Here is a 10645-nt window from a genome sequence, read left to right as displayed (position 1 = left end):
ATCATCCACTTGGATGGGACTAGATGGCGAGGAGAATACTTTGGAAGCAGCTCTTGATGAAGACGGCAGTGCTGCAGCCTAGATTAGCTAGTCTTATTTCATAATTCTTAATGTTTGGAATAACTCGTGTGTATTTTAAGTTTTAAATTCTCTGTGATTTTCATGGAGAAATTCTAAATACTCTTGTTGTCAATTCCGCACTATTCTAAGGATGACTGTAATCCTTAAATTACTCTTGACTGCTTTCTTATATTATGTATGATGACTCTTTATTATATATGCATGATGTATATTTTTGGGACGTTACAGTTAGTATTATAATATATTTTTTAATGAAGTCTGGTATTAGTTGAAAACAAACTCAACCACCAAAATACTTTCCTTTACCATAGAAATAATCCTAAAATTCTCTTGATCATTAACTTTCAGGTTAACTTTTTCTGTGATGTATTTGAAGACTAGTTATCGCAACTCATTAATGTCTTTGGACTATTGAGGTTAGGCCAGGAAAGAAAATGGCCTTGTCGTTGTTTATAATGTAATCCACCAAACATTTTACCTAGAACCAAATTCAGCATTATAATTTAAAATAGGCTTAATTACCTACTTAGTCCCCATGTTCGGAGGTAATTTGCTGTTTAGTACCCGATTTTAAAAATGTAGGCATTTGATACCTATGTTTTGAAATTTGTATCAATTGAATCCTACCCACTTAACGCCGTTATAAATCTAACGTTTTTCTGACATCAACTTTGAATTGTGGACGAGCGGTAGTGGACGAGCGTCCGAGCATCGTTGGACGAGCGTCCTCTTCTGTTGGACGAGCGTCCTCCTCTGTTTGGACGAGCGTCCTCCACTGTTGGACGAGCGTCCTCCACTGTTGGATGAGCGTCCTCCTCTGTTTGGACGAGCGTCCTCCTCTGTTTGGACGAGCGTCCTCCACTGTTGGACGAGCGTCCTCCACTGTTGGACGAGCGTCCTCCTCTATTTGGACGAGCGTCCTCCACTGTTGGACGAGCGTCCTCCACTGTTGGACGAGCGTCCTCCTCTATTTGGACGAGCGTCCTCCACTGTTGGACGAGCGTCCTCCACTGTTGGACGAGCGTCCTCCTCTGTTTGGACGAGCGTCCTCCAGTGTTGGACGAGCGTCCTCCTCTGTTTGGACGATCGTCCACAACCGCTCGTCCACAATTCAAAGTTAATGTCAGAAAAACGCTAACGGCGTTAAGTGGGTAGGATTCAATTGATACAAATTTCAAAACATAGGTATCAAATGCCTACATTTTTAAAACCGGGTACTAAACAGCAAATTACCTCCGAACATGGGGACTAAGTAGGTAATTAAGCCTTTAAAATATGTTGGTTATTGATTGCATCAACAATGTTATAGTTATTGAAGTAATATAAAATCTTTGTTTTGTAATTATTCTTTCAATAAATTTGTAAAACAAAATATAACTTTCAATCCTTAAATCAGAATGTACGAAAATAATTTTTTTAATATTAAAAATATGTAAATATATTGGAATTTGATTTAAAACTATTTTAACTTCATTTTAATCATCACTTTTTTTATTTTAAAAGTTCACATTTTAAACCAAAAGGCTGAATACAGCCACAAATCCTTTTCCTATGATCTTCTATTTTCTTTTCTTTTACCAATATTAAAATGAATCTTTCCTTTTCCTATGATCTTCTATTTTCTTTTCTTTTACCAATATTAAAATGAATCTTTCCATGTAGGCCGAAACGGTTCAGTGCAGCTAATATTTTTTTTTTAATAGATTCGAAAGTCCTTGTATTTACGGGTTCATTTTAATTAAATCTTTTAATTTTAGAAATGATCAATTGAATCCCTAATTTAACATAATTAAATAATAATACCTTTTCTTTTACGTTAATTTTTTAAACAGGAGACATGCTCACGTATCATTTTATTTGCAGGTGGCAGAGTCTGACCTGAATACATCGACCTCTATGAAGGATATATGAAGGATGTATGAAGGGTGAGGATGACGGGTGAGTTACCGCCCTTTCTATATCACTCACTCTTGCTTCTGTATCTGATTTTCTCCGACAACCAAATCTATGGCTTCCGATTCTTCTCCGAATTTCAACAACGGTTCGTGCCGCTCCTCTCTCTGTCTCTTCTTTCGGTTTTCATTTTCCGAATTTTCTGATTTGTTAATTTATTCAAACCTCCTTTCTGATAGGTCCTTCTTCCCCCGACGACTCCCTTTCCAGCCCCATCAGCAACACCTTCTCTTCTCCGGGAAGTAGGCGCCGCCGCCGCCGCCGCCGCTCCTCCACTCCCTCCGCATTCGCCACTCCGTCGGAGCGCTGATCTCGATTCGCCTCCTCCGAAGCCACCCCAACCGCGCCGCGCTCCCGCTAAGGCGTCGGCGGAGGTGGGCGCGTTCCCGTCACACCTACATCCACAACATATGACGCGGCGGCCTCGTCTGACGGCGGCGATGGCTACGACATGGACGACGCCAGGCCCACCTTTGTGTGGGGCACTAACATAAGGGTGGAAGACGTGAACGATGCTATTCACAGGTTTTTGAGGGACTTTAGGGAAGTGTCTTCGTCGCAGGGCGAGGATGACAGGTTGAACTTGCACACCGAAGGGAAGTATGAGAAATTAGGGATGACGGGTTTAACCGCCTATGCCCTCTACATCAACCTCCTCAACCGCCACGCCTTCTCCTTCTCGTCCAGGAATGGATATATGAAGGATGTACTGAAAGAACAAACCTTGTCCCAGGAAGCTTCAGGATCAAACAATTTGGCAAATTTTGAAGGCGAGAAGTGACCATCTTATTTTTAAACCTATTTTTATTGTGGGAATTTTAATTTCTTTTTTTGTGTGCTCTGTCTCAGTATATTAAAAAGAAAGAAAATGGTCAGTGTTTCCGTGCTAAAAGAAAAAAGAAAGAGAAATTGAAAGATAAGCCCGGGATTGCGGTGACAAATCCATTTTGCACACCTCATTGGAAGAAATACCGAACATCTACGCATGCCCTTATAATAGTATGCTGAAGTGATGTGATGTCTCTGTGTTGTGTGTTCTGTGTTTAAGACATAAATGTTTTTTTTTTTGTTTTTTCTATTGGTTTACATCTTGAGATGGATTCATCCATCACCTTCGATTGTGTTGTGCTGTGTGTTGTGTATGTGACTCTTGATTCTGTCCACCACAGTCCAAAGAAAAAGTAGCTTTCAACCCTGTACTGGAATGGTGTATATTTTATTCTGGTTTTAAATCTTGTACACAAAATTAATGTAGTTTAATTGTCATTAAAAAATGTTTAAATTTTTTAACGGTTTGTACATGTGTACATTTACTTTTCGTATTTCCACGTCCAAGAACTAGATCTCTTCAGCAGCCAACAGACACAGAATTTACAAGACCGGTTTTTGCTCCTTATCTTAAGCTTCTGTAAAAGTTTTATCTCGCCTTCACACAACATTGCCACCTACCATTTGCTGTAGTTTTTTTGGTTTTTCAAATCTTGGGGTTGTTGAAAGTTTTGAACTTTCTTGATTCAATTGCAAGTATGGTCTTGAATGCATACTTCTAAGAAAAGGGTACCTTTCAACTTTTTGAACGCTTCTTCTTCGTCATGTATGTATCTATGTACTTGATGAGCATGTGCTGCCTCGTGTCATTGGATGTGTGAATTTTCTTAACTCATTTCACAGAGGTCATGCATTATTCTGGCTCCTGCTGCTGCTTCTCTCTGCATCCAAGACCTGGTGTCGGTTTAGACTTAGAATTCCTGATTCCGGATTGTTGAAGTAAGTAAACTTATTACCAGTGTTTGGTTAATGGGAGATTTATTATTCAGTATTCTCTTGAGATTTATTAGTGTTTGGTTTTTCTTCCTTAATTTGAATTTTCCTGAAGAAATTATGGTTATTGTATTCTGCTTATATTAAAGAAAATTTTAATTTTATTACAGCTGTAATATATGTATGTGTGTATGTATATGTATGTATGCGTGCGTGATTTATTTATTTACTGATAGTTATTATGTTTTTTCAGTGTTTAATTGTCTTTTTCTGCTGTGAATCTGACAAGTTTTAAGGACATGTTTGGATGTGTACAAGGTAGATTGGTATTCAATTGCTAAATGTTCAGTGTAATGTTTCTGCTCTTGGCTTTCTGGAGTTTTCGTGGAATTCTATCACACATTCCAGATTCTTGTTTAAATAGGTCTATTGTTCCGTAGATCTGAATCATACCAGTGAGAAGAAATTTTCAGTGAAATTGGGTGTTGGGATTTTGGATTTAACTGACGAGGAGGCTAATTCACGTGTTTGTTACGGTATAGGTGTGAGGTGGAGACCCCTTCAATCCTCTGGCATTTGCATGTTCCGAATTTGAGAAGCTTAATAGGATTTTGCTGAAGAAATTTAGGATCTGCATTAATTTGAATGGGGCATTCTGCAGCCGTATGGGACTATAGAGCAGCAACTGAAATTACAAAGGACTGGAATGGAATTGATCAAGTTCTGCTTCGGACCCCAAGGGGTTCTTCGGCACGGGTGAGAAATTGTTCATTGCAAAACTGGTGTCGGTTTTAACATTTGGTAAAGTTATGATTTTAAAATTTACTATGACATCCAATGCGAATTCTTGATGTGGATAACTTGGTCTGTAAAGATATTTGTAGTTTGAGTAATTTAATTACTACGATTACTTAGATTAACTGTTTTTTTCTCGAAATTAGGTAAGCTTACATGGGGCGCAGGTCACTTCATGGCGGAATGAGCACGGGGAAGAACTTCTATTCACAAGCAGCAAGGTATGTCTTTCAATTTTGATTGAAAATCAATTTGTACATTTTAAATTATATGAATTTTGTTAGTTGTCAGCGCTGATAAGGAAAACATGTCAATATTTCATAATCTTGCTTTCTGAACATTTTCATTTTAGGATAATCTGCATTATATTGCAACTGGCATGTGAAGGGCATTGGCCCAAATAATCAATAAATTTAAGAAGAGTTTGGATTTTGATGAATCATAGTATTCTATGCTGTCCATCAATCACATCGATGCAAGAGAAAAACAGGGAAGAATGGTGCATTGTAGTGCTTTTGTCCTTTGGAACCACTGGGGTTGAATACTGGTATAATGAAAAACTTTGACGGCAAAACCAACTTCTTAACTGATGCTTTTGTAGGAACACAGAACTTTAATCAATTATACTTTTTAAAGAGGCAAGTAGTAATAACTAACTGTTTTGTTTCCTTTTCCATTATCTGTAGGCAATTTTCAAGGCTCCCAAAGCAATTCGAGGAGGAATTCCCATGTGTTTTCCACAGGCAAGCTTATTCCTTTTTACGTTCATTTTATATAACTTGTAACATGCATACTTACATATCTTGAGCTGAATTTGTTTCACAGTTTGGAAACTGTGGATCGCTGGAGCAGCATGGTTTTGCAAGAAATAGAATGTGGGCAATTGATGAAAACCCTCCTCCTCTTCCTGGGAATGACTCCAGTGGGAAATCCTTCATTGACCTGGTGCTAAAATCATCTGAAGAAGATATGAAGTGCTGGCCACACAGGTATGAATAGCATGATGTGACAGTATAACAGGGATATCCACTCTCCATGTGTTTGATAATTTGAATCTGGCATATATGCACTCGATATTACTTTTTCCTGTGTTTGGCAGTAAATTTCAAGCAGTAGTAATCTAACGATTGTTTAATAATTGTACCAGTTTTGAATTCCGTCTTCGGGTGTCTCTTGCAGCAGATGGGGACCTGACTTTGATATCTAGAGTCAGGAATATAAATGGCAAGCCATTTAGTTTCTCATTCGCGGATCACACATACTTATTGGTTTCTGACATTAGGTATGGATAATTCTTTGTTGTACTTGGTCTGCATTCCCTTTTCTGAGTGTGTGGGATGATGTCCAACCATCATTTTTCTTTTCCATAGTAAATTGATTGCTGAACACTTGATCGGAGTTTTATTAGCACTAATGGTACTTCCTTGTTCAATATTTATAGTAGACAAATATATTTGGTTTTTGTTCTGAAACGTGTAGTTTCTGCATTTGCTGAATGCTTTAAATTGTGGGATTTTAACATTCAAGCAGATCTTAGAGGACTGTTTCTCTTCTTTAGAAACTAATAACAACTTACACTCTAATCATTTGAAACTAGCATGGATACTCTATATATTAGGTGGATTCTTCTCCGAATACTGGAATTATGAGTTTTATTCATGTCAGTTATCGGGAAATATGTAAACAAGTGATCAGTCGTAATGAAAGTACAAAGTTCTTACACAGCCTATAGAATTTGTAAGCATTTGAAGCAAACTACTGTTTGCAATGCTTGTTACCTATATAGATTCTTGTTTACATATTTTTACTTGAACTACCTCTCTTTTGATTGTTTTAGAACAGGAAATTTTATTTTAAGATTGACAATCATTATTAACGTCACATTAACAATTTTTATAGTGAGATAAGGATTGAAGGTCTGGAGACCCTGGACTACCTAGACAACCTTTTCAAAAAAGAACGATTTACTGAACAAGGAGATGCAATAACATTTGAATCTGAGGTAAACCCTTCTAGGTTATATTGATGTTAACAAAATGTAGACATTTATAGTTCCATGCTGCAATTTAAGCTATTACTTCAGGTTGAGATAAATAGAGCACTATATTCCTGGCCTATGCTGCAGTTTTGTCAATCACACACAGTATCCACTACTAAAGTCTTTTGGTTTTGACACAATGAAGGCTAATGAAGATGTTTTTAATATCCATACTTCCTTCATGGCAGGCGGATCGAGTTTATCTTAGCTCTCCAAACATAATTGCAGTGCTAGATCATGAGAAGAAGCGAACATTTGTTATAAGGAAGGAAGGTCTCCCTGATGTTGGTAAGCTCTAAGTAGCAAATTTTTTCCACAAACAAAATACAAACGTAGATAAGGTTTCGAGTTGTAGAAAATATAAAATCAGTCCTTTTCATCTTAACTTTTATGGTGTGTTCAGCTGTGTGGAATCCATGGGAAAAGAAATCAAAATCCATGGTAGATTTTGGTGATGAAGAGTACAAACAGATGCTTTGTGTTGACGGGGCGGTGATAGAGAAACCGGTGAGCTTGAAGCCGGGAGAGGAATGGACCGGTCGGCTGCAGCTATCAGTTGTGCCATCAAGTTTTTGCAGTGACCGTCTTGGTCTTGACAAAAGTGGTCTTTGAGGAATTGTACAAAATGGGTCTGAGTTAATGCTGCTACTACATCCAGCAATGTAGCAGCATCTAGTTGTAGAAATAGTGCTGTTCAGTAGGAGTGTCAGGTTTTATGTTGTTATGATCTTAGGCTAGGAATAGTGCTTTATAGAGGCCTATGTTTTTTGTGAGAATGGCTTTCAAGTGTTACCAGGTCATTAGTCAGTTGGTTCCTTCCGTTCTGCTATGGATGCTCCTTCTTTAAGCATTAGATTTGTTGAGTTGGTGCCGAGTTTATTCTCTCCATGGATTTGATGATATGTTCCACGGCATGGATAATTTAGCTTTGGTGTTCCAATTTGCTTATATTGGATGGTTACGGCTATGATCTGCCTCTCATGACAGAGATAAAACGAGTGATTAGTGGACAATGTGATTGTAAGACCCTATAAAATTAGCAATGATAATTCTTTGTTAAACCAGATTTATGAAGTATAATCAAATGCTTATCCTATTAAATCCCATTTCAAATCTGCTGAAATATATACTGTTATGGTGTGCACTAATACAGTGCCACATCGCGCTCTGAAGCACGCACCACTGCACACATTCAGTGCATTAAAAACGCACCAATCTGTGCATGCACACACGCCAAGTGTCACGGGAGAGAATTCCAAATCAGAGTTTGATGTGCAGGTGGCAGACTGGGAGACGCTCTCCTGTTTGACGTGGAATCCACCCAAAATTCTGAGTTTTGAGAAACTCTCTCACTCATACGCACACTTCGTCTTCCTCAGAAAACCACACCTTTCATCTTCTCCAAACTTCTCTCTACGAACCTTCATCTTCCTTCTACCATTACTCACTTCATTCAACTCCAATCAGTTTTCTGAAACCATAGAAACGTTCACGGGGCAGTAAGCTTCGAATTGATCCGAACCTCTTTAGATCCTGTAACTGGTAAGTTCCAAACCATAATCTAATTCTAGAAGTTCTAGGAACACTGTTTCAGTTGCATGCAAAGAATAAAATCTGAGTTTCTGAGTCTCTTTGGTTAAATCTAGTTGAGGAGCGTAAGAAAGAGCTGATTGGGTAGAAATTCATAGTTGGACAGAATCAAGTTACACTGTTAAAAGTTTACTGCTAGACCAGGTAAGGGAAGCTTATATGTTTAATTTATACTGTTTGATTTATGATCTGAGATTCATATAAGAAAAACATGATGTTTGAGTATTTAGAACGTTTACTGATATCTGATATGTATTCTGGTTTGGATGTATCTGTCATGAACTGATACGGCTTATATGAATTTTATTTGATGATGAATTTGATTTAAATGCATGATTGAGTTGATTATGGATAAATGGAGAATGGTTATTGTGTGGTTGGAATGATTTAAATGTTGAAATTTGCATGATGATGGTGTCTGAAGGGAATTAAATCTGGAAATGAAAGTATAAAGTTGAAAAATGGAAATCTAGAAAAATTTCTACTAAGTGTGAAAACTCTGAATTTCTGATCATTCTCTGTTGCTAAATGACGCTCGTCACTGTACGGTCTTAGACCGTTCGGTTTTTGGTTAACATGACTTAGATTGGAATTCATTCATTTGGAATGAATTCTGCTCGAGAACGAGCGTCCCCCAATTGAGTGAATGAGCGTTCGTTTCTGCTCAGTATAGATAAATATTTAAAACTTTATAAATAAGTGACGTTCGGCCTTAAGTCGAGCGTACGTTCTCATTGACGTTCGGCCTCATGTTGAGCGTTCGTCCTTATTGTCGTTCGTCCTTATTGTCGTTCGACCTTATATTGTACGTTCGTTCTACAGAGTGTTCGGTCTTATACTGAAGTGCTCGTTCTAAGTTGAGCTCGGTTTATACCAAGCGTTCGTTCTGATTGTGCTCGGTCATTGACCCAGCGTTCGTTCAAGGAGGGTTCGGTTACTTTTTATATAACTGAACGCTCGTCCTTACCATTGAATTCTGAGCGAACGTAATTGACGTTCGTCCAAATTGTTAATGAACGTTCGTTCTTTGACTGGCAGTGTTGTTTTTTTTTGAAATCAATTATATTGATTGTTTATCTAAACATTTTCTTAGGGTTTTATCCTTTGGATTCTACCTGAATTCTTTACCTTCAAAATATTTCTAAGTATCATCCATATCTTTTAAAGATCAGTATTTTCAAATTATGAAGTGTTGAAACGTGTTAAGTGAATAAATGGTTCGTTTCTTTTGTTCAGAAATGAGGATGTAGGAGTACTGTAACATGTTAAGTCCTGTTGATTAAGTGATGAACGTTAATGAATTTAAGAGAGTGGAACACAGAATGAAAATGTGAATATGAGAACTGTTTAATATGGGCGAATGATACTGTGAACGAATTATTGGAAATGGATTTTAACGAGCGTTCCAAGGAGGAACGTCTCAGATATGATTGATTATTGAAGTTTTGTAAAGTATGACTGTGGGCATGCTAATGCTGGCTGGTCCATCCTGATATTCCGTGATACTCATCTTCACGTAGAAGGGAGTACTCATGTGTGGGAATGGCAGGAGGCTCTATTCCTTAGGGTACTTTGGATAGGTTAACCTCGAGTGGCAGCTGTCGAGTGCAATACAGTTACCACACCACTCGGGTGCAAGGACGCCTGTAGCTACACGGTTCATACAGTCCGGACGGTCTGTCTTTTATATACGTATCTATATGATTGTTTGATAGCTTACATGTTGTTTGAAGTGGATATGTAAATGTATGTGATTATTGTATAAATTAAATATTATAAGCTTACCCTTGCATTTCCATTGTGTTGTCTACTGTCCATGTATCCGTCTTGTCAAATGCAATGATCATCCGTTGTGGATGTGAGCAGATGGTGGTGCATCCCTTGAGCAAATACTGGAAGAAGAAAATTTGGAGGATGTCAACCTTGTGGACGTTGAAGTAAAATCGGAGCAGTAGGGATTAGTTCTGTAGTAGCAGCATTAGTTAATTTTTCTGTGCTGTATTTGGCAGTCTGTATATAATTCTGCAGATTTGTTCCTGTAGATCTGTTTTGTATTTTGCTGAAATTCTGAACACTGTAAACTCCTGTAATTTACTGTACTGTACTGTTTATTTATATTACGTGCTGTTTTCTTTTGGGCAGCTGTTATTTATGAAAAGACTGTTTACTGTTACTGTTAATTGTGATAAAATTCTGAATTACAGTGATTACTGTATTTTGGGATGTTACATTAGTGGTATCAGAGCAGTTTTGTTCTATTAAACACTGTAGGGTTATGAGTGCACTGTGTTTTTGCTGTGTGCTTATTGCATGTTTAATGAGTTATTGTTTTAACTCTTGGACATAACTAATGCTCGTTTGTTTTTCTCTGCATCCAGAGAACAAATGGCACCTAGACTTCCTCCTCCTCCTCAACCGAATGAGTCC

The 10645-nt window shown here is 37.8% G+C and overlaps 1 protein-coding gene across 7 annotated transcripts; it reads left to right on the top strand.

Annotated features, from left to right (window-relative positions):
- The first annotated feature begins 1556 nt into the window (after positions 1-1556).
- LOC148190615 (putative glucose-6-phosphate 1-epimerase) lies at positions 1557-10297 on the top strand. 7 transcript variants are annotated; one of them, XM_088102749.1, is made up of 11 exons: positions 1565-2122; positions 2214-2804; positions 3706-3801; positions 4114-4551; positions 4737-4811; positions 5277-5333; positions 5416-5579; positions 5738-5872; positions 6490-6592; positions 6817-6916; positions 7032-7576. In XM_088102749.1, exons 4-11 carry the CDS (start codon positions 4441-4443, stop codon positions 7238-7240), a joined length of 954 nt encoding a protein of 317 aa, XP_087958875.1. In that variant the 5' UTR covers positions 1565-2122; positions 2214-2804; positions 3706-3801; positions 4114-4440; the 3' UTR covers positions 7241-7576. The 7 variants fall into 7 exon arrangements, with proteins under 7 accessions (XP_087958878.1, XP_087958875.1, XP_087958873.1 ...); XM_088102748.1 differs by having other exon boundaries at positions 1567-2122; positions 2214-3033; XM_088102750.1 differs by having other exon boundaries at positions 1569-2122; positions 4338-4551.
- The last annotated feature ends 348 nt before the right edge of the window (positions 10298-10645 follow it).

This window comes from Vigna umbellata, unplaced genomic scaffold, assembly GCF_029865625.1.
Source record: "Vigna umbellata cultivar VRB3 unplaced genomic scaffold, Vumbellata_1.0 scaffold_712, whole genome shotgun sequence".
Classification (NCBI taxonomy): Eukaryota; Viridiplantae; Streptophyta; class Magnoliopsida; order Fabales; family Fabaceae; genus Vigna; species Vigna umbellata.
Note: the sequence above shows the minus strand (reverse complement) of the source record. Positions and strands in the feature narration are given on the sequence as shown.

What these genes read in the sequence shown, in the direction of transcription:
- LOC148190615 (XM_088102749.1), top strand. Translation starts at nt 4,441, where the DNA reads ATGGGGCATTCTGCAGCCGTATGGGACTATAGAGCAGCAACTGAAATT. An exon ending in CAAGGGGTTCTTCGGCACGG is followed by an intron (nt 4,552 to 4,736) that starts GTGAGAAATTGT and finishes TCTCGAAATTAG; the next exon opens with GTAAGCTTACATGGGGCGCA. An exon ending in ATGAAGTGCTGGCCACACAG is followed by an intron (nt 5,580 to 5,737) that starts GTATGAATAGCA and finishes TAATTGTACCAG; the next exon opens with TTTTGAATTCCGTCTTCGGG.